Source organism: Dermacentor variabilis, unplaced genomic scaffold (assembly GCF_050947875.1).
Source record: "Dermacentor variabilis isolate Ectoservices unplaced genomic scaffold, ASM5094787v1 scaffold_12, whole genome shotgun sequence".
In the NCBI taxonomy this organism is placed as follows: domain Eukaryota; kingdom Metazoa; phylum Arthropoda; class Arachnida; order Ixodida; family Ixodidae; genus Dermacentor; species Dermacentor variabilis.
The window spans coordinates 50,395,798-50,422,290 of record NW_027460280.1 but is presented as its reverse complement, the minus strand read 5'-3'; the positions used below and the strand labels follow the sequence as shown (position 1 = coordinate 50,422,290).

Below are 26,493 nucleotides of genomic sequence, written 5' to 3'. Positions count from 1 at the left end.
TACATTGATTCTTTGTGGGGGCTTTATTTGTGCTCTTGCAATTTTTCGTTTTAAAGCTAGCTTTAAAGTGGTTTTTTATCACACTGTGCACACAGGTGTTTACCAATCAACTGTTCACATGCGGCATTCAAAATGTCTCTGCATTGAAGCCACTTTCTATGTGTCTACTAGGCATGTGCGAATAGTGCTTTTTCACTTCGAAGCGAATACGAAGCGAATAGGCATCGAATTCGAATAATTTCGAAGCGAAGCGAATATTTTCGAATCGAAGCGAATATTTGGGACTCCTAGTACAAAACAGAAAAATTGATGGAGTGACAATGATCTCTGCAGGCTGTTTTATCAGTTATATTTTCTGAACCATTATAAATGTGAGGCAATGAGAAACAGACATGAGGCATGAGACCTTTTCATTTTTCAATTTATTCAGACCACTGTGCACTGCTCGCCCAGCCTTTCATCCTAGTGCATGTTGCTATGTATAAACACTAACTGCTCAACATGCTCGGGGAGAAGGTGTTCTCTTCTAGTGGTGACAATATTTCCTGTGGACGAGAACAACCTCTCACTTGACACTTGGGTTGCTGGCACCGACAGGTATAGCCGAGCTAGCTTGGACAGTGACGGGTACTTGTCTTCGCCGAAATTTTTCCACCACAGGAAAGGATTTTCCAAGCGGGGCCGAACAGGTGCATGGAGGTACTCCTCGACCTCTTCCATAAGTCGCTGGGAACCAGTGCTTGAAGTGGTGGTAGAGGCCAAAGCTCCAAAAACATCCCACACATCACTAGAGACAGCTTGCGCAGGTGCACTGGGCTCTTCGCTGTCTCTCCCCTGAGGCAGGCTCTTCTCCACAGCTGAGCAGAGTAGATTTTTCAGCCACCGTTTCTCACTTGTGGTGTCGTAACAAACGGCTTTAAATCGGGGGTCCAATGCTGTGCTCAAGGCATATGTCACCTGCAATTTTATATCAACAAACCTGGACTTCATGCTGTGAAGGAGGTTTCCTGCAAATGCAGACTCCTCCCCACAACGCTGCTGTTGCTGAGTGAGCAGAAGTTGCATGCAATGCACTAGTGGCACCACTTGCGAGAGAGTTGGGTGCTTTTCGGAGCAAGACGCTCTTGTTGCATCATCAACACATTTTAGCACTGATGTGATGGATGCCATCAGATGCCATTCACTTGAAGTCAGGTTTTCTAATGTGTCCTGTTCCGACAGATTCAAGGAAATTGGTACACGGAGCTTTAAAAGGCGTGACATCATTTCATATTCACTGTTCCATCTCGTCGCAACATCCTGAATCACTTCAAGGGGCTCTAAGCCCATGCTAACCTGAACCTCTTTGAGGCGACTTCTGGCTTGGGAACTCCTCTTGTAGTGCCCTACGATTGCTCGGGCCTTGACACACAGCTGCTCAAAATTCTGAGTGTCCTTCTTTGCACACTGGATGCACAATTGTAACGTATGCGCGAAGCACTGTATACTTGTCCATCCCATTCGCGATGCGGCACCCAGGAAGTTTCTAGCATTGTCAGTGACAATGAAAACTGGAACATCTTGAGGCAGTCCCCACTCCTTTGCCAAGTCAAGGAGGATGCGCTTCAGGTTGTCAGATGTATGGCCTTCCGGCATGTGCCGGCATGCAAGGTGATAATTGTGAAGCCGGAACTCTTTATCAACGAGATGGCATGTAAATGAGACGTAGCTATCCCCCGGCCTAGACGTCCACCCGTCGGTCGTCACCGAGTAGCATGGGGTCCCGTCAGTGAAGTGATTGCGCAGCTCACTTTTGATTCGTTCTTTTTCTTTGGCGTAAAGTTCTGGCACGACACTCCGAGAAAACGTAGTCCTCGATGGGACCTTGTACTCGGGCACTGCTGTGTGCATCAAAGACAAAAAGCCTGGCTCCTCAACGATCGAATAAGAGTGCAAGCCAGTGGCCAGGAACTGTGCAACCTTCGTTGTTAACGTTTTTGCGCGCTGACTGTCACCTTTCAACGTCGGCTTGAAGTAGCTACAGCTAGCAGCACTTGCGTCCGCCTTGTTGGTGCCCGTCGTCCTTTTCAGGCCTGCAGGCTTTTTTGAGCTTTCGGCAGCACGGAGCTTCTCGAACTGCTTGAATGGATCAGGGTGACGCTTTAAGTGATTGACGAGGGTGGTTGTAGTGCCCGTGGGCGTCTTCAGGCGCATCTTGCACGTGCGGCACGTCGCGTCACTGGCTCCGCGATCGAAGAACTCCCAGATGGCACTCCGGAACACCCGCTGCACCGATTCGTTCATGGTTTGGCTACTTCGGCTGTGCGCGCAATCGAGCAAAATGAACAACTAACGCGTGACTGAACTTGATAACTCGAAGCGACGTACACATCCGGCAACCACGTTGGCACGAGCAAGCATAGAATAAAGAACGCAAGCCTACAAAATAGAAGCTATAGAAAGCACATGGTTGCTTCACCAAATACCTGCTACCGCTAAGACACTTTTTTTTTTATTTGTCGGTGTTAAGGCGATTTATATCTTACAATCACAAGGTATAATATGTACTTTTAGGTAGATAAATACCTACGGATATTATGATGACGTTACAGTTACGTTACATTTAGTTCCAAAAAATGCAATAGTAAACGCTTTTTTTAAAACTTCCGAAGAGCCATCGCTATCGTTATCAATATTGTTTACGTTCGTAAATTCGTATGCTAGGTTCAAAGCTCGGTCACGGCCTTGTTTCTTTCAAGCGGTCGTGGCTCCGTCAGCAAAGTGGCATGAAAATGCTCTACCCAGGGTAGATATAGAAAGACAAACTTGCAAAAAATGTACGCGTACCGGTATTATTAAACTTCGAAAGACTTCGAAAATATTCGAAGTTTTCGAATAGCCCTATTCGAATCGAAGGTCGAATCGAATATGACATTATTCGCTTCGTTATTCGTAAGTTTCGAATATTCGCACAGCCCTAGTGTCTACAGTTGAAAACTAACATAGGAATGGCATTAAAGCTCCTAAACAAAGTAAACTGAGCAAGAGCCTAATATGTGATGGACAGTGGCGGTTTCCTAAAGTCAGCATCGCCACAATACAGCTGCAAAGAGGTATGCATTAAATTTGGGTTAACATCATAATCAGACATTGTGAGCTGCCGTTATTGCTAGAAAATCTTCCTAGGGCAGGCTAAAATTGGTGTTTTTGACAGATTTTTTAAGGTGTGTCCAACACATTCACTGTCCCCTGTGCTTTGCTGAGGCATGCTGCCACTAAAGGGGTCGCCATAAAGTTCAGGCACATGCATATTGGCTGGTCAAATTTGAATTATACAGTGAAGGCAAATTTTAGGATTGAAATGAAAGTTTGGGCCTATAAAAATGCATGGGTCTCAGCCGGGATCGAATTAACAGAAGTATTAACAGTATATTCTGATTCCTTGAATCGCTCAGAAAACATTGCTGCCCTGTATAGTGAAATCTTCACTGATTTTCTGCCAGTTTTTTTCCAAGTATCAAGGAAACTTGAAATACATTTTGCAAAATTTTTGTCTAAGACCAAACTTCTCTTTTGGGGACCCTCTTTCCAGAGGCAGTATTCTTTGTAGTTTTTTGCCGAGTTGTCTAGGAATTCTTTCTTGGAGATAAATTGGTTCAGTGCACTCCACTTACAGCAATACCACATGTAACAATATATCATTTATAACAATGAGCCGACTTAAGAATGTCAACTTATACATTAGCGCCATGAGAAAAAAAAAACAACCTCGTATAACAATATGTTGGTATCACTGTGGCGATAGCATTGCCGCGATAATAGTCAGTTTCAAGAAATCAACCGGTGGCTTACCCGTGAGGACAGCATGCACTACCAACAGGCGCTCTCGAACACTTCACAACGCACGAGAGAATGCACCATGCTAGTGCAGACCAGCTTGGGTGTGTTTCCTGGTGTAATGGCTGCAGCATGGGTTCTGCATGCTGACTACGGTTGTCTATGGCCACTTTAAGTAAGATAAGTTGAAAAAGAAAATGTACAATGTTTTATTTTAATGAATGAATTGAGCTACAATTCATGCGGTTGTGAAGCACATTTTTTTATATTATAAAGTGACACACTGTTACTGCGCCTTTGTGTCAGCCATTCTGCACCACCAGAGCAGCAGCATCTGACTTCTCTCTACTACACTTCACCACCAACCACGTGAGCAACGCGTTGTTGCCGTGTCTTGGAACAGCTGCCTGCTGTCTGCTGTTCCAAGACACTGTCACCAAAAAGTGTCACTTACACAAGGCAACACGATGTAATCACCAATCAAGTCAACAAATATCGCTGCGAAAATCTATGTGCAAACTGCCATCAAAATATACTATAAAACTACCAGCGCTCTTGTCTCTGCTACACTACACCACCAACCGACTGCAAATAGATGCATTTGTTTACTCAATATATGTTGGGAGCACCCAACAACACTGTGGCGTCACATGTCATAGACTGGAACTATTAGATGCAGCTGTTTTCTTCTCCGGTTTTGCTAAAACAACCATTCAGCGCGCGACGTTGGCGGAGGCGTGGCTATGGTGATAGTATCACCGAAGCGGATTGTTTAAGAATACAGCGCTTATAGTTCTACCAGTTTTGTGTTGTCTCTGTATGCTGATGCAAGGACTGCAAAGGCTCAAGTCAGATGTCATTGCTCCCGAGCACACAGCGCATCATCATCATCCGAGTTAGTCGCAGTGTGATGGGAGGAGAACTTGCTCAGTTGTTTCGTCATCATTGAGTTAGGGACATGACGACATCATGCTGTCAACGTCTGCAAAGTCTTCAAGTGTAATGTTGGCATTCCAGGCTCTTCAGTTGTGGCAGCCAGGCTCATTTGGAGTCAGACTGCGAGGGCACCGTTGGTGCCATTTCACGTGGACTGTCGATAACTTCACGAGAAAGACTCCTTGGAAACAGCAGAGCGCTGCCTAGAACGCATTCAAAACGAACAAGCACAGAATGGCAGAACGCTCTCTGGAAGGCAAATTCAACAAACAAGAGTGGGCCATGTACAGTGCTACCAGAATGGATGTGACGATAGCGATGTTCAGGCAAAGCCTCCAGGATTGGAATTTGCAGTTAAACCTCTGAGGGGCAGTGCTGTGGCCAAGGCAAGGCATCAGGGGTTACCATCTAGCGTGTAATCTCAGAGGCCTACTTGATGTCTCGTTGAAGTTGCAAGGGAGATAATGGCGGCAGAGTCGGCGTACGCTACAGCCCCGGATGGAGTCCAGATAATTGAATGTAGAGCTGGCGATTCTCCGAAATATCGGTGGTCTTTACACATTAAGGCTATGGTGTCATTGGCAGTGCCGCGAAGCTATCCGATTTATCGGTCAGCGACTGTATACTGTAAAGCATAATCAGGTGTATGCAGGTTGTTCAGAGTTGGTGTGAACAATATTTTTGTTATCCATGTTTGTTGCAGAGAGTGGTACTCGTACCACTTTCCAGAACTCGTGAAGATTGTCCCCGACAACTACACTTATGCCAAGACAGCCTCGCTGATCAAGAACCGGAAGGACCTCACTGAAGATAGCCTTGAAGCACTTGAGGAAGTGGTCATGGACAGTGCAAAGGCCCAGGCTATCATTGATGCTGCAAGAGCTTCAATGGGTGCGTGTTGTTTGGCCAAAAAAAAAAAAAGTGATTAAGACAGCTTCCAGCATGCTGTTTGCAATTCTGAAATTGACTTAATAATTGCCTTATCATGTAGCTGCGTAGCACACGAGAGGTACCGGTCATCTGCTACAGGCAGTCTATTCACTTTGTGATTATTGTGAATATTAAAAAAGTTTAAATATTATATTAAGGAAACTTGTGGTATTTTGTGGTATCATATTTAATTTGAAAATGTTCTAATTCGATAGGATACGGATATTTGAATCTAATCGAATATATTGCTGGCTGTGCAGGTGCAAATATGGTTCTTAGCATTTGTTTCTATCAACGAATGTTGGGGCAATTTTGTGCTGAATTTTGCGACGATTTCGTGCTGCTAGCGAAATTTTGCTTGTAAAGCACTTGGCCACTAAAGGGACACTAAAGGTTACTATGAAGTCAAGTTAAAGTGATAAAGCAATGCTCTAGAATGTCTAAGGCGTCAATATGAACAGAGCTTTAGTAACCGAGAAATTTAGGTAAATGCATGACATAATTTGAGACCCCCCTGCGACATTCCGGTACTAGCCCGATGACAAAGGCACTCCTCATCATAATTTGTCAATAGTACTCAACTACTCGTATTAAAAAGATCATTTCATTAGATAATAAGAGGGAAGAAAATGATACTTGTCTACTTATATTCAATTCTAAGTAAAAATAAAATTTTGACGTTACCCTTGAGTAGTATGGGTGATCGAAAGGTTTCGTTTTCGCTCGACTCTGCGCACTTGACTTTACGCCGCACGCGCTTTGGAGTTTCAGTTGTTTTGTTATCACGTCGTGCTGCGGTGGTCCTGCTGGCTCGTGAAACTTGAATTTGGAACAAGCAGCGAGAATGTCACGTCCATGTGATGTTGTGGGATGCGCGAACGGTCCGCGGAACTTGGCGAAGGGCAGTTGCAGCGGCGGATCTAACCTTACTTATCACTGTGTGCCAACGAGTGAACCTCTCCGTTCGAAGTGATGAAGTGCTGTACCTATGCCACAGCGTGCTGGCAAAGAGCCGAAAAATCGCGTAGTGTGCTCGCTGCACTTTCGTCCAGAGGATTATGAGTTCAACACCAACTTATTGAAGTCGTGTGGAGTGCCTTTCAAAGCAGGCTGCCGTCGTAGTAGTACGCAACGGTGCTGGCAGTGCGAGCCCCCAGCAGCAGGTCACATTCATCAGGGCTTAAATCGCTGAAGTCGAGCCCAGCATAGCGAGCCAATGTGTCATTGTCAGGGTCATCCATTGCAATGAGCGTCGAAGTTGGAAGTAAAGAACCAGCTTATCGCTGCACGCTTTCCCTTCCGCTAGCCACCATAGTTCCGCTTTCACGCTGCTGTCAGCTCTGTCTTGGCTCTGTTTCTGGCCGCATGTTTGCGTTTTGCGCAGAAAAGCCGTAGCGCCATCTGCGAGCGCCGTTTTACTCACCGATGGCGCAATGTCACTATTAGACTAAGACGTCGCCACTCCTCGATTGGAGGGCGGGCGATTTGAACTGCGCTAGAGGTGTGCGGACGCTTCAGAACGCATTTTCTCTTAAAATAAGTCTCTTCTTCGCACGAAACAAGCGTTTCGAGGTTTCTGGGATGGTATTTCAACAGTCCACGTTGACTTAATATTACCCTTTAGTGTCCCTTTAATAAGCTTCTGAATTGTGCAGGAAAGTCATCTTCACAGTTGCAAGGGCCATGGGTTTATGGACGGCTAGAGTGCACTTCATTTTTTTCCCCCTGCTTTATTTTTCCATTGCCACTCCCTATTCCGAGCAGATTGCTTGTGACAGCAAGTGCAATGAGTGACGACTGGCACAAGATCAAATGTCTCTGAGTTTACGGGCATTTGATGCAGTATAATAAGGCATAGACTGGCTAGGACAGCTAGTGAGAAAGACTAAATTTGCTAACATGAGCAAAATGTAGAATATTTTAGTATAACAGCTTACTGTACTAGTCAAATTTTTTAACTTTGACAATGCAATTGCAATGTTCCAACGTAACAATTAGCCCAACTTGCTAATAAATGCATGTGCATATCATTAGTCGATTCAACATGTGAAGCTAGGTATTCGATTCGTATTTGCAAATTTTGATATTCGCAAAGTCATAATTGTGGCACCAGTGATCCTTAACAAGTTCGGCCTAGTGCACTTTCATTGCGCTTGACAGCCTGGAGAATTGCTGCCAACAGTTGCTGACACTTAATGTTGAACATTCTATGTTCTCATTGATTATCAAGAAAATCTTATTGCAACAAAAGCCCAGAATTACCTGCAACAGCCGCTGTGCATTCCGATTCTAAGCGCACAGTTGTGGCCTCAATTTTCTGACTGGCACGGCAGCTGCCTTCTCATGTGGGAATTTAACAATGCCAGTGCACTGGATTTCATTATACAGTCAGACCCCATTATAACGAAACAAGATAAAGAAGTAAGGGAAATTCCCCCTCGAAATACCGATAAAGATTCATAGTACAGTACATGCAGTAATGGACATATAATGAAGTAATTCTGGCTTCCCCTTCAACTTCATTATAATGAGGCTTTACTGTACATAAAGTAACTCTTGGTATTCAAAATTAGTGAGAGGTTCGTTATCTTTCACAACCCTTGTACAACTATTAGCGGTAAAGCCCTACTGTGATGATTACATTATTAACATCGTGACCCACTTCTGAGAAAACTACCGTATTTACTTGATTCTAAGCACCACTTTCATTTTCAGGATCTTGATGCCCAAAGTGAGGGGGGGAGTGCTTAGATTCGAAAAATGGTAGTTGAAGCAGTATATAGCAGTGTCTATACTGATTTGTGAATACCTTGACTTTTGAGCAAAACTTTTGTCTCAATGGCCCTTTAAAACATTGAGTACATGCACACATTGAATTCCTCCCTGAATTAAGGGGGGAGGAGGGGATCAGAATTAACTTTTTTGTTTCTTGACAGAAAGGGCTGAAATTTGGCACACACACTGCACATTGCAATAAAAAGACAAATCTAAAATTTCATTAGGATATCGTAATTAGTTTTTGTTTTATAAGAATTTATAAGTTCCATGCTTGTGGAAAGCCTGGCACAGTAACGAAACATGATAGGGAGCAGGGAATACTTTGTATGTTTGCACAGATGTCTAATCTACATCAAGACACTGTTCGATTCTTTTTTTTTAAGCGCTAATAATTTTTTGCTCAACATAACATGCACATGACTGTGCTTCACTGCATGGAGCCATGTAGTAATTGTGAAATAATTAAACAATGGAAAGATAAAGAAACATTTCAAGACTGTCTTTAAGTACAGCACAGCTTGTGGATCACAGCAAAACAAACTGGGCCAAAATTGGTCCAGCCATTGTTGTGCTACGCTTTCCACGAGCGAGGTGATTGACAAAAAAAATGCAATTGAGAAAACTGGCTGCAAAGTTTTAACAGCACTGCAAATTTATTCAAAAGCACCAGGGCTGTAATATTTTGAATCATTGCTGTCAGGCATCTTCTTACACCTTTGCCTCATTGTTTGGTGGGCTTTGGATGCCTTCTTCAGGCGTTCTTTATCTTTTTCTTGTGCCGTCTGGAGTAGTGCATGACCACCATTTTCACTGCCAGACCGAGCCTGGTATCGCAGTGTACACCCACAGAACGCTGTTGGCATCTTGGGCACAGAGTTTTAGCGATCAAAGAGTTCATCGCGGAAACAGGCATAATAATGAACTCACAGTCACAAGGGGCCGAAATTTGTTCTTGGCATTGCTGATTCCGCTCAGTCGCGGACACTGCGCGAAGGGAGTCGCGAACGCTGCATGCCTGCGCTTCTGCAGTCACCGCTGGCACAAAACGCGGCTCGAGGCGCGTCTGAATCGTGCGACGATTCGTCTGGTGAGCCTTGAGTCACCGTACAGTATGTAGCTCGTCGCACACCGTCGCACAACGCACACCGTCTCTGTCGGCGATGGACACCTTCGACCCGCGTCGCCTCCAACAACGCGATTTCGGTTGCTGACTCGCGCGGCCGTACGCACAGGTGCGAGAGTCTCCGTTGGCACGTCTTCCGGTGGCTTGGTTATCAGTGTCGATGTCACAGGGCGATTGTTGGCTTCGCTGCTGGAATCGCACGGTGCAAGATAACGCGGCACGTTATCCGCGTGTTCAGTCGGGTTCTGCGCTTCTCCCGCTGGCCGCCGTCTTTTTCTCGCCGTAGGAGGCTTGCGCTTCCGTTTTCCGAAGGCATGCTTCATTTAAAAGTTCTTTTCGAACGAGCGACGATCCATCACTGACCTGGGAGCTTTCATAAATCCGAATTCTGCGAGTGTCAAACGAAGAAACACGCCGGCGTGGTTTTCAAAGCAGACAACTACGGTCCGCTGTGGTTGCCAGCTTGCCCGCTGCTGCAGCAGCAACCAATGGCGAGACGCCTTTCAGTACGGCAACCAATCGGAGGCCCGCTTTCATCGCAGGGCCAGTGTGACCGCCTCTAGCAGACCCGCGCTTCTTTTGTGTTTGTGTGTTTGTTACAAGATGGCGACGACCTAAGAATTCAGAAAGGGAATGGCGAAACTTCGAGCTTTCGAACGATACCAAGATGGCGGCGTTCGGTGGCGGGAAAGACGAGTTAGGGCTCCGCGAACTGTGGTGATTTTACGCGATTTAAAGCTGTTTTCTCGCCCTACGAACTCATAAATTAATTTTTTTCGGGCACTTTTAGTGCGTTTTCAGTTAAACCATTTTGATACAATGTAGATTAGGCATTGCAGATACCGAAACGTGTGGTTGCCAAAAATCGATCTTTTTTGCGATTTTCGCGATCTGATCCCCGCGTCCCCCCTTAAGGGCAGTTCAGGTCAAGACCAGGATACAGTTACCGTATTTGCTCGAATATATGCGCACCTTTTTCCGATAAAATGGGTCCAAAAATCGCATGCGCGTTAGAATCGAGTTGACATTATATCCGCGTTACCATATCACCATCTGCATTTGAAAAATGGTCGCCTCGTACGCGTTTCTAGCCTAGCTGCCGTAGCTTCCTCCATGTGCATACCTCCGTATTGTACGTGTAACCAGGCTATGGTGTAACCTAGTCCACCGCCTGTCTTCCCGTTTTCTGCGTTTATTCAATCAGAATGGAAGCGCCAACTGGGAAGACACGCCGAGTCCACCATGATGCCGCATTTAAAAGGAAAGTTATCGTGTGCGGAGACGGATGGAAATCTGGCCGCATCACGGGCGTTCAGAGTTCCGGAAACTTGCGTGCGGGACTGGCACAAGCAGGAGGAGGATATTTTCACCAGCAAAGCAACAAGGAAGGGTTTCAGTGGACCGAAGCAGGGCCTCTTCGCCGAAATAGAAGAGCTGCTCGTGGAATATGGGCAAGAGCAGCGAGCAGCACAGGGTCCTGTGACAACCGATCTGCTCAAAGTATGGGCCATGCAGTTAGCCCTACAGAAAGCTCTAATGCAGAGTGACTTCAAAGCGAGCAGGTGTTGGCTATCAAATTTTATGAAGAGAAAAGGCTTTTCTTTTCGAAGGCGGCTAGGGATATGCCAAAACTTGCCCGAAGAATATAAAGAGAAATTGTACAGTTTTCAGCAGTACGTCTTGAAGTTGCGCCCTAGAAAGGGCTACCACTTCGAACAGATTGGAAATGCTGATCAGGTGCTGCTCTACTTTGACATGTTTGCCACCACAACCGTTGAAAAGAAAGGGGCGAAGAAAGTGCGCATTTTGTCTTCTGGCCACGAAAAAACTAGTCATCGCAATGTTTTGTTGCACTGCGAATGGGCACAAGCAGCCCCCGTGTCTTATCGTCAGACGCAAGACGCTCCCGAAAGGAATCGAAACAGTGGCTGCGCTAGCACCATTGGTATCATTGACTAAGCAGCTGACTACGGTGCCTAGTAAGCCGACCAAAGCCAGAGCCAATGTAGCTCTTGCATTTCATGCATGCCTTCCTCCATGGTGCATTATTGATGCTGCTTGTGTGTATGATTATTGTTAGCTAGGCGATGTGTGTGCGGTGCATCATGTATAGTTATAATCCTCGTGCGCTTGATGCCATGGCACTATGAAAGCCGAAGAAAAGGTATTTGCAGAAGTTTTTGCCATCTTACACTTCTGAATTCTGTGCTTTTTGACATCAGGGAAAGGAGAACATTTTGCATTTTGTACAACATGTGGATGCAATGTCAGCGTGTGTCACGGTGACAAAGGTAACTTGAAACTGCATGTTTTCATGGCGAAGCATCAAAGCTGTGTTCGCACCACTGAACAGCAAGACAACATAGTGAACTTTCTCCGGAACAACTGCGACAACAGTGTCATACATACGGAGTGCCTGTTTACGGGATTCCTCGTCGAACACAACCAAGTGTCAGCGACCACGTTGGCCCGCTTCTGTGGAAAATGTTTCCCAAATGCGGCGACGCGAAGCGTTATGGATGTGGACACAACTCTGAAGAATGCGGAGGTGGCCAACCTGAAATTTATTTCACAGGCATCGCTCTCAAATCTTCGTTTCTTTATTCAGAGTGTCCCTCAGCTGCTCCCCCAAAATTCTGATGAATTCTGAAGACTCTTTAGATGCTCTCGAAGCTGAGTTTGCTACACTACAGACGTACAGCTTCCAGAGGACATTCTGAATGAAGGTGGGATGTGCAGTGGTTTATGGTTGGAAAAATGAAAAACACTGATGGGAAAGCATGTTTCACCAAGTTGCTAAGGTGATGCTGGATTTACTCGTGATACCGCATAGCTACGCAGAGTGTGAGAGTATTTTTAGCACAGCGCGGAAAATTAGGACTGAATTCCGCTCATCAATGTGCAACACAACCCTCCAACACCTGCTGCTAGTGAAGGGCCGTCACTCTGGACCATGTTTTGAGCAAAACTACTCCGACAAATTTTTGAAGTGAGCAAAGTCTGCTATTGCAAGGTCCCTGCAAAAGGACTCGTCGAACACTTCCTGAAAGTTTGAACGATACCCCCCCCCCCCCCCTCCCCTGCGAATAAGTCTCCCAATATGAAAGGGGCCACACTTCCCCGGCCTAAACCAACGTGGATTAAATTGCTGGACTCTTTTCATAAACGCTCTCACTTGCGTGTGCTTTGCCTCCATTGCTTTCCCCTCATAGCCACAGAAAGTTGGCCGCAAGTATAGAAAAGGAGACGTGTGCCACCCTGCCCCTTCCCCCTTCGCTCGCACAGGAAGACTGCGCTTATCAAGCCGCCATCCTTCTCAACTCACCCTTTCATGCTGTTACGATAGAATCTTATTGCACTTGGACTCTATATGGAACATGCTCTTGCACTTTGGCTGTCACTTTCGATGGTGCGGCACCAAGCAGCCGCATGTAATTTGACCACTTGCTACCGTGGAAGTTCTCATTCATTGGCTCGGTATTCCTTCACGGTGGCAGTGAAGTTTCATTATACAGTGAAACTTAGTTAAACCGTAGTTGACCGGAGCTCAGAAAAAGTATGCGCTAAACGGTAGTACTGCTTAACCGAAATAGCATGAGATCGCCCACTTACCTGTCAAAAACGAAACTGAGAGAGTGCGATGAATGGGGAAAAAACATGCAGTATTTATTCACTATGCGCGACAAGTTGTTTTCGTTTGATGCCGCGGCAGCCTAGCAGCGACGACAGCGGCCACAAACTTACTGAAGCTGCAAGCCAGCTTTTCAGCCAGCCCCCTCTTCTCGGCAAACACTCGCATGGCAGATTCCTCGTTGCCATTACGTATTCTTCATGCACGTGCAGCAGCACTGCAGAAGTCGCGGGGCGCCGTTTTCATTGCGGGGTGCTGTTGTCGCGACAGTTGCATTTGTGAGGCTAACGTAATGCGCAGCTTCTGCCACTGTTGGGCCTGTATTGCCCATGCTGTCGCTTTCTGTGCCGTCCTCAACACTGTCGCTAGTCGACACTTCGGTAACAATGGTGAAAAGTTTAACCTTGTAGCCGTCATCTCTTCGCAGTCGCAGCAGTGCTGCTGAGCAACTTCGCATTCCAAATGCCACACACTGTGGTCAACAGCAGATCCCTGTCGCGTGCCCTCGCTGACTTAGTGTCGCCTTCGATAGCACAAACATGGCATGAATGATTTTTTTTTTTCTATGCTGAGCACCCGGCGTCTTTTTTTATCCAAGCTTAAGCATGACGCGAGTCCTTGGTTGCACGACGCCACAATGCTCTCTGGCACGGCGCCGAAATTGTGTTGATGTTGATGTGGCTTCACGCGCAAATGCACAAGGCACTTGGAGTCCGTTGTTCCGATCTCTGAGGCTTGTTGTTTTGATAGGCTGCCCGATAGAGACGACGCACTGCTATGTCTGCGCGGCGAAAAGTGGAAACACTACGTGTTAACCGATACGTACGCAGTAAGCTGGTATGGCTTATGTGGATACAAAACACATTATTTTCAATGGCCGCTGAGTCGGGGATTTTACTTTACTACTTTAAAACGAAACTACTGTTTAAGCAGGTACGGTTTAACGAGGTTTTACTGTATTGAAGTCGTGTATAAACACGCTTCTCTATACTGAGGGTTAAAATACATGGTAATCTATGACGAGGTTACCAAGAATTGAATACAGTCGAACCTCGATATAAGGAAGTCCAATTTGCAGCCGAAAATTTCGTTAAATCGCGAGTCTCGTTAAGTCGAGGTTCGCATGTTTCAGCAGTCCAAATAAAGATGCAAGTTCTTGGAACACTCCTGGCATGTGTATGGCAACTTGTAGATAGCAAAATTACAAAGATAACCAATAAACCCCGGAACTAATAACACAACCAAGAGCGTGATGCCCGATAGCCAGCGGGTACAAACGCATTTTTCTTCATTGCGCGTACGGTGATGAGCACGTCCGCAGCAAGCGCCGCACCTAGTGCTCATAGCTGCCACTAGATGTGGCCATTAGTGCCATCATGATTTGTCATCACTAAAAAAAAACAAAAATTCCTTTCACAAAGACATGGCAACCCGTGGCGCAAAGAAAAAAAATTTATGCACATACCAGAGCTATCAACTTCAATGCTCTTTCGAAGAAAATTGGAAGTAGTATTAACTTGGTGGATCCATGAGGCCACCACTTACCATTAGAGCGCTTAACGCTCGCAGCCATCGGATGATACCGCGCTCAGTAAAGCAATGACGACGTTGATTCGTGAACGCTGGAATATTTTATTTAACTTCCTGCAGAGCAATTTTATAGTTGTATACAACTCAGGTGGACGCGAAGAACTCCGTCAGCATCATCTGCCGCTTTTTAATAAGCGTGGGGCTTATAAGGTGCTTGTAGGTTGACAGGGCTGCTAAGGCTTGCTCTCGCGACTGCGCGCCCGCATACGTGCGTAAGAGATCCAGCGCATCCATGACTTGCTTCGGTGTAGCTATGCTTGCTGCCTGGAGTTCTTCGTCCAAGTTGTCGTCCTGCGTTTCTGTATCTGTGACGCTCTGGATTATTGCGTCATCGTCCAGCTCTTCAGTTGTCACAGCGCAAGCATCGCTGAAGACAAAGTCCTCGAGTGTCACGTCGCTTGGAGCACCTCCCTGATCGCAGAGCAGCTGCCACGAGTCAACGACATCTGTTGTGTACGCCATACTTTCGTCACCGTCATTGTACTCACGGCGGAGCAGGGCCTTAAAATTAAGCCGAAGGTCCGGGCTTGTTTCATGACCATATCGCACTTCACTGGCAGACCGATCACGCATTTCAGCGATGTATGCTGCAAGCTTAGCCTACAGCTCCGGAAAGCGTCCTCACACACTCACTCAAATTTCTCACTTGCCGTCACGGGCGAAAAATTTTGCTTCGCTGCAGTTGCCACTCTCGCATCACCTGTTTGTGATGTGTTTTTTCGGCGTAAAGGATGGCAGCCCTCTTGAACGCTGCTGTGAACGGGTGCCGAACGATTGGTGGGCCTGGAGCACTCATGACGACTGGGAAAGCATAGAAGTAGCACGTAGCCGGCCGTCAAGTGGAACCGTTGCCAGATGGGAAGAGGACTTGGCACCTTCGAAGGCGCTTCGGAACGCGTCAAACCAATGCCAATGCCTTTCAACAGGGAAAGAAACGCGAGAGCGGTGTCTGCTCTTCCATGAACTACCGATACTCCCCGAAAGTGCCGCTGTTCTGAGGGTGCCGCCACGAGTGTTGCATGCACTGTAAAACTTCTTAAAATGTTGAAAAACCCTTCTGAAAAGTAAACAAACACGCGGGATAGCGAAAACATACAGGTAGGGCCATAGAGCAAACATAAAATTGTAACTACGTTGTAGCTCCCGTTGGTCTCGCTTTTTTTTTTGGTGGGGCCATGTTTTGGTATCGATTGTAAGTCGACCCCCCCCCCCCCCCCCCCCCCCCCCCCCCAACTTCACTTTCAAATTAAGAAAAAGTGGTCGACTTACAATCGTGTAAATACGGTAACCGAGAAAACGTGCCCAACGACCGCCGTTCGTAAACTTGCTTCCGGTTGGCGCTTTCCCGTTCCAACAGGCCGGTGACGTCATAGCGTGACGCGTTCCGGAACTTCTGAAGCACTCCGGCTAGGACTACAGGAGCGCGTCCACTGCAGGTTTCATACGTACACGATAGATGGCGCAGCGGCACGTTCTGCTCCACATATTGAAGCGCGCCGGAAAAATTTGAGCATTAAAGGGCGCATGCAAATCGCTGTATTCCCGGCTTAAGTTTTCATCTGCCTCTCAAGGAGGCTCCTGGTACGTGCGTGCGATGCGCGAGGACTTTTAAATCGTAAGTACAGTATAAAGTGACCTCGTTAAATCGCGAAAAAAAATATATGGTTTTCAATGGGGCAGAGATTGGGAAAAATAAAAAGTGCATTATTTCGAGAATTCCGTTGAATTGAGGTTCGTTATATCGAGGTTCGACTGTACTTAGGTTTGTTATATTGAGGTTTACTTCTATTTCGGGGTTGGATATGGGGGTTGGAAAGCTGCTATAAATGATACAGTAGTCAGTGTACAGCACCGGTCACTTGCTTTTGAGCATCAAATGAAATTACTTATAGCCTTTTCGTACTAGGACTGATGCAATACATGTCTTTTGCATGCTCTAAATTCTGTGGTGACGGGCACAACTTCCATTGCTTTGAATACTTGAGTAGTTAATGTTCTGTCAGCTGAGAACCGTGATATGCGTGCATGAAAAGGCGTTTTTGTTGCCCATTACAAGGCAGATTTCGGGCTCTTGGCATAGGAATTGTGTGTACCCTATACTATTCGGTGCATACGTGCGGTAGGCGGTGTAAGCAAAGAACCAAGCTAAGGCAAATGGATTTAATTCGTAAATATATTTTCCATACCTATGTTGCTTATTCAGCTTCCTTCTAGTCTTGGTTACTGCATTGCTCAAGCAATGAGTACATCAGTTATCACTTGTGGTCTTGTTCCCTCAGGAATGGATATATCACCTGTGGATTTGATCAACATTGAGATGTTTGCCTCACGTGTCATCTCCCTGGTGGAATACCGCAAGCAACTCATGGAATACCTCAAGACCAAGATGCATGACATTGCGCCCAACCTGGCAACACTCATCGGCGAAACGGTATGCGCTTTGTGTCAGCAGCAAAAGAACAAAAGTGTGAAGGTTTTCACCTCCCAACGGCATTTTTTTTTTTTTTTTGCTAGCTGAGCATGCCTAATTTTAATGTTCTGTTACTGTTACTATTTTTTTTTCTGTCTACTTAAGATCTTGAGTTCATCAATAGCAAAGCCACTATAGCGTTTGATGGTGTAAATACAGTAGAACCTCATTCATATGTTTTGAGAAAAACAAAAACCTTGTAACTGGGAAAACATACTCACAACTAAAAAACTTGACAGACTAGACAGTTGTTGACATAAACGTAATGCGAAGCGTCGTGCGGATCGTTGCAGCACGAGACTCGTTTTCTTTTCCTATTGCGGGGGTTTTAAGAGGGCGACGGGAAACTGAAACAAAATCAAGCTGGTGGGCGACTACGGATGCCGCCGAAGCAAAACTTGATGGCCATATCGCGCCGCCTGCAACAAGGAATGGTTGCGCGTTTGGATTATCACCTACTAAAAGCATGCAGTACGCTACCAGTGGCATTGTGCACCATGCGCTGTGAAATGGATAAGTGAAGATGCTTATCACAATAGGTTTGGCTGCGATAGCTGTGAATGCGATGTGCAACGACCCAGGTGGAGATTTGCTGGTACCGGAATAAGAAACTCTGTGCGCCATCATTTTCACATGTGACAGGCGGCTATATACTGTCCTCAGTTGCGTGCCTCGCGCATTTTCTTGTTCGCATGGGATCTAGCAGCCGGAAACGTATATGATCGCAATCTGCAGCAGGGAATGGTGGCGCGTTTCGGTTATCGTCTATTAGAAGTGCGCTACGCTTCCGAAGGCACCACGTGCTGTAAAACAGATCGTCGAAGATGCTTATCGCAGTAGGATTGGTGGTGATAGCTGTGAATGTCGCTGTGAATCGAGATGATAAACTGAGTGGACGCCGGCATTTCCACGTGAGATGGGCGGGCAAGTATTGCGGTGAAACTGCCATGGCGGACAGCTATATCCTGTTCTCGGTTGCACGTACCTCGTGCATTTTCTTGTTTACATTGGATCTAGCGTCCGGAAAACATATCATACAATTGCAGTTTGGCGATGCATTGAATACAATCAAACCCCGGCCCTCAGTCCCCAGCAGCTGCGAAGCAGCTGACCACGGCGGCGGTCAGACCTGCGACGCTGCAGAGGGTGCTAAGAATCCCTGGCTCCGGACAGGCCGCCATTGGAATCTGAACCTAGCAACGTTTAACGTTAGAACGTTATCTAGTGAGGCGAGTCTAGCAGTGCTATTGGAGGAATTAGAGGGCAGTAAATGGGATATAATAGGGCTCAGTGAAGTTAGGAGGCCAAAAGAAGCATATACAGTGCTAAAAAGTGGGCACGTCCTGTGCTACCGGGGCTTAGCGGAGAGACGAGAACTAGGAGTCGGATTCCTGATTAATAAGAACATAGCTGGTAACATACAGGAATTCTATAGCATTAACGAGAGGGTGGCAGGTCTTGTGGTAAAACTTAATAAGAGGTACAAAATGAAGGTTGTACAGGTCTACGCCCCTACATCCAGTCATGATGACCAGGAAGTCGAAAGCTTCTATGAAGACGTGGAATCAGCGATGGGTAAAGTCAAAACAAAATACAGTATACTGATGGGCGACTTCAATGCCAAGGTAGGCAAGAAGCAGGCTGGAGACAAGGCAGTGGGGGAATATGGCATAGGCACTAGGAATAGCAGGGGAGAGTTATTAGTAGAGTTTGCGGAACAGAATAATATGCGGATAATGAATACCTTCTTCCGCAAGCGAGATAGCCGAAAGTGGACGTGGAGGAGCCTGAACGACGAGACTAGAAATGAAATAGACTTCATACTCTGCGCTAACCCAGGCATCATACAAGATGTGGACGTGCTCAGCAAGGTGCGCTGCAGTGACCATAGGATGGTAAGAACTCGAATTAGCCTAGACCTGAGGAGGGAACGGAAGAAACTGGTACATAAGAAGCTGATCAATGAGTTAGCGGTAAGAGGGAAAATAGAGGAATTCCAGATCAAGCTACAGAACAGGTATTCGGCTTTGACTCAGGAAGAGGACCTTAGTGTTGAAGCAATGAACGACAATCTTGTGGGCATCATTAAGGAGTGTGCCATAGAAGTCAGTGGTAACTCCGTTAGACAGGATACCAGTAAGCTATCACAGGAGACGAAAGATCTGATCAAGAAACGCCAGTGTATGAAAGCCTCTAACCCTACAGCTAGAATAGAACTGGCAGAACTTTCGAAGTTAATCAATAAGCGCAAGACAGCTGACATAAGGAAGTATAATATGGATAGAATTGAACATGCTCTCAGGAACGGAGGAAGCCTAAAAGCAGTGAAGAAGAAACTAGGATTTGGCAAGAATCAAATGTATGCGTTAAGCGACAAAGCAGGCAATATCATTACTAATATGGATGAGATGGTTCAAGTGGCTGAGGACTTCTATAGAGATTTATACAGTACCAGTGGCACCCACGACGATAATGAAAGAGAGAATAGTCTAGAGGAATTTGAAATCCCACAGGTAACACCGGAAGAAGTAAACAAAGCCTTGGGAGCTATGCAAAGGGGGAAGGCAGCTGGGGAGGATCAGGTAACAGCAGATTTGTTGAAGGATGGTGGGCAGATAGTTCTAGAGAAACTGGCCACCCTGTATACGAAATGCCTCATGACTTCGAGCGTACCGGAATCTTGGGAAAACGCTAACATATTCCTAATCCATAAGAAAGGGGACGCCAAAGACCTGAAAAATTATAGACCGATCAGTTTACTGTTCGTTGCCTACAAAGTATTTACTAAGGTAATTGCAAATAGAATCAGGAACACCTTAGACTTCCCGTCAACCAAAGGACCAGGCAGGATTCTGTAAAGGCTACTCAACAATAGACCATATTCACACTATCAATGAGGTGATAGAAAAATGTGCGGAATATAACCAACCTTTATATATAGCTTTCATTGATTACGAGAAAGCGTTTGATTCAGTCGAAACCTCAGCAGTCATGGAGGCATTGCGGAATCAGGGTGTAGACGAGCCATATGTAAAAATACTGAAAGACATCTATAGCGGCTCCACAGCCACCGTAGTCCTCCATAAAGCAAGCAACAAAATCCCAATAAAGAAAGGCGTCAGGCAGGGAGATACAATATCTCCGATGCTATTCACAGCGTGTTTACAGGAGGTATTCAGAGACCTGGATTGGGAAGAATTGGGGATAAGAGTTAATGGAGAATACCTTAGTAACTTGCGATTTGCTGATGATATTGCCTTGCTCAGTAACTCAGGGGACCAACTGCAGTGCATGCTCACTGACCTAGAGAGGCAAAGCCGAAGGGTGGGTCTAAAAATTAATCTGCAGAAAACTAATGTTTAACAGTCTCGGAAGGGAACAGCAGTTTTCAATAGGTAGTGAGGCATTGGAAGTGGTAAGGGAATACATCTACTTAGGACAGGTAGTGACTGCGGATCCGGATCATGAGACTGAAATAATCAGAAGAATAAGAATCGGATGGGGTGTGTTTGGCAGGCATTCTCAGATCATGAACAGCAGGTTGCCATTATCCCTCAAGAGAGAAGTGTATGATAGCTGTGTCTTACCAGTACTCACCTACGGGGTAGAAACCTGGAGGCTTACGAAAAGGGTTCTACTCAAATTGAGGACGACGCAACGAGCTATGGAAAGAAGAATGATAGGTGTTACGTTAAGGGATAAGAAAAGAGCAGATTGGGTGAGGGAACAAACGCGAGTTAATGATATCTTAGTTGAAATCAAGAAAAAGAAATGGACATGGGCAGGACACGTAATGAGGAGGGAAGATAACCGATGGTCATTAAGAGTTACGGAATGGATTCCAAGGGAAGGAAAGCGTAGCAGAGGGCGGCAGAAAGTTAGGTGGGCGGATGAAATTAAGAAGTTTGCAGGGACAACATGGCCACAATTAGCACATGACCGGGGTAGTTGGAGAAGTATGGGAGAGGCCTTTGCCCTGCAGTGGGCATATCTAGGCTGCTGCTGCTGCTGCTGCTGCTGCTGATGATGATGATGATGAATATTAGTGCTGAAAAATAGTGTTTTCTGGGAACGTATGAACTGGTAAAAAACGAGCTTACCGTACTTATTCAAATCTACGCCTATATTTTTTTCAAATCATCACATGCAAAACTTTAGGGTCAGCTTAGGTTCAGGGATTTTAAAGAATGTGCCAGCTTGTCACTGAAAATGATAAATATGGTGCATAGCTAGCGCTATCTAGAAAAGTCAGTATCGCAGCCTCTACTAGCCGGGCCAGTAGCCATCTGAAGTACACGAGCGATGTCGTCGCTTTGACCTGTGTCGTGTCGGAGCTGGTTCTTCATTCTATGGTATCTGCATGTGGCGTGGTGAAAAGTTGTGCCAGCCGCAGAGGCATAGTAAGCCAAGCGGAACTTCAGCATCGATGAGAAAAATGTCTTTGAGAAGGGCAACAGAAGATGCTTTTGCGTGTGCAAAACGAGATGACAGTGATAAGTGCGCAGTAAGAGAGGAGCTGTTCACCGATAGCACCGCGTTTTGACACATGCGATGCTGCACTGTCTGCACCTGCGAGCTTGCGTGCATCAACAAGCGTACGTGTGGTCTGAGTATAGGGACGCAGCTAGCAGCGGTGACGACATAGTGACCTCGGCATGTTCATATTAAATAAATGCTGTTATCATTTTGTGAACGCTGTCCTTACTTTTTTTGTTCGGCCTACCTTCTGGGTCAGCTTTTACATTTTTTCTGGCTTCGGGCATTCGAGGGTCGGCTTAGAATCGGGGCCGGCCTAGTTTCGAGTAAATACGGTAACTCTGTTCGGTCATTTTTAATGTTCTCGATAGCAAGCGTTGGCACCGGGAAAATCTATGTAACGGGAATGTATCAACGAGATTCTACTGTACTCTTCTCTTAACCCTTTGAGGGTCGAATTATTTTGAAAAAAACTTTCCCAGGTGGTCAAATTACTTTATTGCAGATCTTAAATGTACAAAATGTGTAAAATCAAGAATAAATAGTAAAAAAAAATTAGGAACAGTATTTTGGTGTCTGCATCACTCAGAACTGCAAAATGTTCAATAGTATTTCAGAGTGTGGTTCTCCTTGAAACACGGCTCTACGCACAGCGTCTTATCGCAGTCTGCACACCTAAAATGCGTGTCTGTTCTCATCTTGGAGCAACGAGTTGTGTTGGCGCACACATGACATTTTCTCTGCTTGCGGCTGCCTTTGGCAGAGGTCTGAGGCACCCTCTTGCGTAAGTACGTTGCCACAGAGAGCGAGAATACCTCGTGAGCGGTGGTGATAAACAAGCTAAGAGCAGCGCCAATCAAGATAGAAATCAACTTCCGCCGCCCCTGCGAGACCGTGCTGACAAAGAAAAATCGCCTTTCGTGCACCTCCGTTACGATCCCACGGCGGAACCGAAAGCGCATTGCCGCTGAGAGCGAAAATACCGTGCGAGCGGCGGTGATAAACAAGCTAAGAGCAGTGCCAATCAAGATAGAAATCAACTTCCACCACCATGCAAGAGAGTGCCGACAAAGAGAAAAATGACGTTTTGGGCGCCTCAGTTGCGATCACACGGCGAAACCGAAACCGCAAAATTGGTGTTGCCGCAGTCTGTGCGACACGCTGAAGCTAGAAATCAGTTCTGTTTATCTCCCCAAGAAGGTAGCGCAAATTTCAAATGCTTCTTGTAAGTCCTAAGAGGTGGCAGCACCTCCCAGTGAGCACGCATCGTCATTATGGCGCGAAATTTCAAACGGAGGGTTGAAACCGCCGCTGTACATGTACGGCAAAAACCTTCAAAGGGTTAAGGGGGGACATGGCTTTTGCATTGCGGAAAATTGCCAAAAAATTGAGTATCACATTTTCAGTTTCTATAACCCTTTTTCTTGGTCAATGGTCAACATGGTTAGTTCTACCAAAAGAAGAGAAAGAAAGCCTCACTGATTGTGCTGGAGATTGCTATCAATTGGGCAGCCTGCGGTTACAGGCTGCCTGAAGTACCCTGGAACTATATTCGTGCCCACACAGAGTTCTGCATGTCACTTGGTTTGAAACCTAGGCACTATGCTCTTTGTAGAGCAGCAGCAGCAAAGAATGCCCTATAAAAAGAGGGGGGGGGGGGGGAGCACACCAGACCAGAGGCTGCGTGTACAAGAAGCCCCACATCACAAAACACCCCAAAGACTACAAATTTGGTGCCTTTTAGAGAAGTGAAGAGAAGGTGAAACTTTAAGAGCCGTTTTCTCAAAACTGTTTTTCTGCCTTTCTGCTCAGTTTCTAGAGCTGATTTTTGTTACCGTTTAGCATAGTTCGACTCTTTTTTTTTTTTTTTTTCACATTTCTTGGGCTACAGTGCAGGTGCATTCTCGCTTTCTTATCTTGACCCTTTGTAAGTTTACAATATAGCTATTCGTCTACCCCGAAAGTGTGCTCGATGCGAAGGTATAATAAAATATGGCATACCAAAAAAAAAAAATTGTGTTGCGAAAAAAAAAATGCAAGAATGTCGCGACCTTCAGCATGCATTTAGCTATGCACTCAATACTTAACAAGCCTTCTATCACGTTTCTTAATTTCCCCAGGCTCTCCAGAAAGATAGCGGGAGAAAAGTACTGCTCAATAAGATTGAATAAAATGTTCTCAAGATATCGCTGTGAAACTTTTATGGAAGTATCAGGGAGACAGTCTAAACATTTCTGCCAATTTTCATCAAAATCCATGAAGAAATAGGGAAGTTGATTTCCAAAGCCACGTCCCCCCTTAACATTCAACCGCTCTATGTACAGTAGAACCCCGCTGTTACGTTCCTCACTGCTGCGTTTTCCTGGCTGCTACGTCGTTTTCATCCGTTCCCGGCATAGCTTCCATAGGATACAATGTATAAGGAAACCCGCTGTTACGTAGTAGCTGTGAAAACGTTCCCGCATGATACGTCGTAACTTAGCACCCCGCACCCGCCTGGGCTAAACTAGGCAACGCGTTCCAACCGCCATTTTGGCTTTTGACTAGTTTTGGCTGGGCTTGGCTATGGAACTGGCTGCAAGAAGCCGCACGCCAGTTTGAGAGGCTGCCACTAAGTGGCCATTCGTGAAAAATGCTCTCAGTATCATCACTGTGATTACGGTCACCGCATCGTTGTTGGAAACGGAGGAAGAAGGAAACTCAGGAGAGGCCCTGACGTCACTCTTTGTGAAGCTAAAATGAAACCGGAAGTTGGCGTTGCTTGTGGCGTCGCTCCGCCTATCGGGCCAGCTCTCCTCTGTTGTTCACATTTCTCCCATGGCGCGCTGCGCGCAACCGGGCTGCTCGGACGCGCGCGCTCCGCAGTAATACTAAACAATCGTTAGCACGTTAGCATGATTACGCCAAAGAGGGCAAAATTTCCAGCGGATATTCCTTCGTCCGTTGCCATTGCCGTGGCACGGTGACGATGAGGAGCACGAGCCACGTGATGCCGGGGAGTTGCCAAATCCTAGCTTTGGAGAGGCCGTCGCGGCTCTGGACCTCCTCCGCAGGTACGTCGCACCTCAAAGCGACGCTGACAGCAATGCGGCCTTCCAGGCTATTGAGAAACGTGTGGAGATTTCTAGCGAGCGAAAGAAACGGCAAGCCACCATTATAGACTTTTTTAAGTCCTAAGCGCACTCTGTGGAAATAAATTGTCTATAGTTGAAGCTGCATTTTTTCATTCATTTTCGGAGCTTTCCTTACTGTTGCGTTTTCCCGGCTGTTACGTTTCTTTGCCCCGGTCTGGTGAAAAACGTATGAACGGGGTTCCACTGTATGTGTTTTGCCACATCAGAAAAAGCAGAGGCTGCAAACATATTTCAATTTTAGCAGACATGAGTGGTAGTTTCTTTGGCTGGCCGCATGTTCATGTTTAGTAATGCGAGACGAACTTCCTTAGTTGCTTGCAGATATGGTTTGTTGCTGACAAAAGGCCAGTGTTAAAACTCACTCTCATTGCTGTGTACTGAAGGATATTAAATCCTTTGCTTGGTGGAATTCACTGTAATTGTAGCCAACCCCGCAATAACAAAATCGTTGGGGAACAGGGAAGAATTTGGCGATCGCGGGGATCTTGTTGATGCGGGAATGAAACAGGGAAATGGCTTACAAAGCAAAAATTTATTGCCAAAAGTTGGTGAGCTTACTTTTCTGAGCCTTGCCTTGCAGCAACTTGACAGCTTGCCTTCACACTGCCAAAAGTGGTCCCTTGCCACATTGTCGTCAGGCTTGCTGAAAAAAAGAAACTGTTTCAAATGGCACAAAGGTTGCCTCATGTGTTGCTCAGCAATGGTGGCACCATTGAGTGTGCCTTTGGACAAATATTCCTCCAGTCCTCCTGGATCACTGCATGATGCCTGCTGAGTGGCAATGAAGCTGGTGTGCTTAAAACAATTTGGCTGGCAGGCTGGCAAAGCAGACAGTCCAATCGGCATACACACAGCTAACGCACCCTAGCACCGACTGCACTGCGCGCACATGATCATGGGTGTGGTACACAAAGCGTTACCAGCGTCTTCACATGTGGATTTGGCTAATCGGAGATTATGAATCTGCATGTCACCGAGCCGGTTCTACTCTGCATTAGCCCATGCTGTTATAGCACACGGGATATAAATGCACCCTCTCTGAGGTTGCTTCTGCTTTGTCTACTTTTTTTTTTTTTTTTTTACATTTATGGTTGGGACACTGCGCATTACCATATTTACTCACATAATGATCGCACTTTCTTGTAAAAAATATTGACGTAAATTCAGGGGTGCGATCATTATGTGGTCTAAATTCCCCCGCCCCCCAAAAAAAAATTTTTTTTGATTCCACATTTGCTTCGAGATGTCAGCAGGCAAGTGGCTGCCGCTGTAACAGTGCGGGACACCAAAACAAAAATGGTGGTCTTTTTTTTTTCTACTCCTGAGTACATAACGTGCATTGAAACAAGTTTCTGCCGTATCAGTAATGAATAATACAGTCGAACACGGATATATCGAACCCACATATATCGAATTATTGTCTGTATCGAACTCGTAAATTATCCCCTTGAAAATTCTGTGTTAAAGTATAGCAATCCGTACGTTTATATCGAACGATATTGTTACCCGCCATTGGATATATAGAATGCCGCGCGATCTCGGCACTCACTGCACTCCGCGCCTCCCACGAAATGCTCGGAAAATGTGAGAGCGAGGGAGGGAGGCTCGG

General features: G+C 46.0%; 2 protein-coding genes across 2 annotated transcripts in view; one reads left to right on the top strand and one right to left on the bottom strand.

The window, feature by feature from the left end:
* Window positions 1-26,493, top strand: part of Nop56 (Nop56 ribonucleoprotein) — a 50,003-nt gene that overhangs the window by 9,610 nt on the left and 13,900 nt on the right. Inside the window, exons 5-6 of the mRNA XM_075676758.1 lie at window positions 5,456-5,643; window positions 17,084-17,235. Coding sequence (XP_075532873.1) covers window positions 5,456-5,643; window positions 17,084-17,235 — 340 coding nt within the window. The remainder of the gene's footprint in view (window positions 1-5,455; window positions 5,644-17,083; window positions 17,236-26,493) is intronic.
* Window positions 173-2,283, bottom strand: LOC142566202 (zinc finger BED domain-containing protein 4-like). The gene has a single exon (XM_075677046.1). The coding sequence runs from the start codon at window positions 2,281-2,283 to the stop codon at window positions 463-465; it is 1,821 nt and encodes a 606-aa protein (XP_075533161.1). The 3' UTR covers window positions 173-462.

Excerpts from the sequence above, each read along its gene's own strand:
- LOC142566202 (XM_075677046.1), bottom strand. The coding sequence starts at position 2,283 with ATGAACGAATCGGTGCAGCGGGTGTTCCGGAGTGCCATCTGGGAGTTC.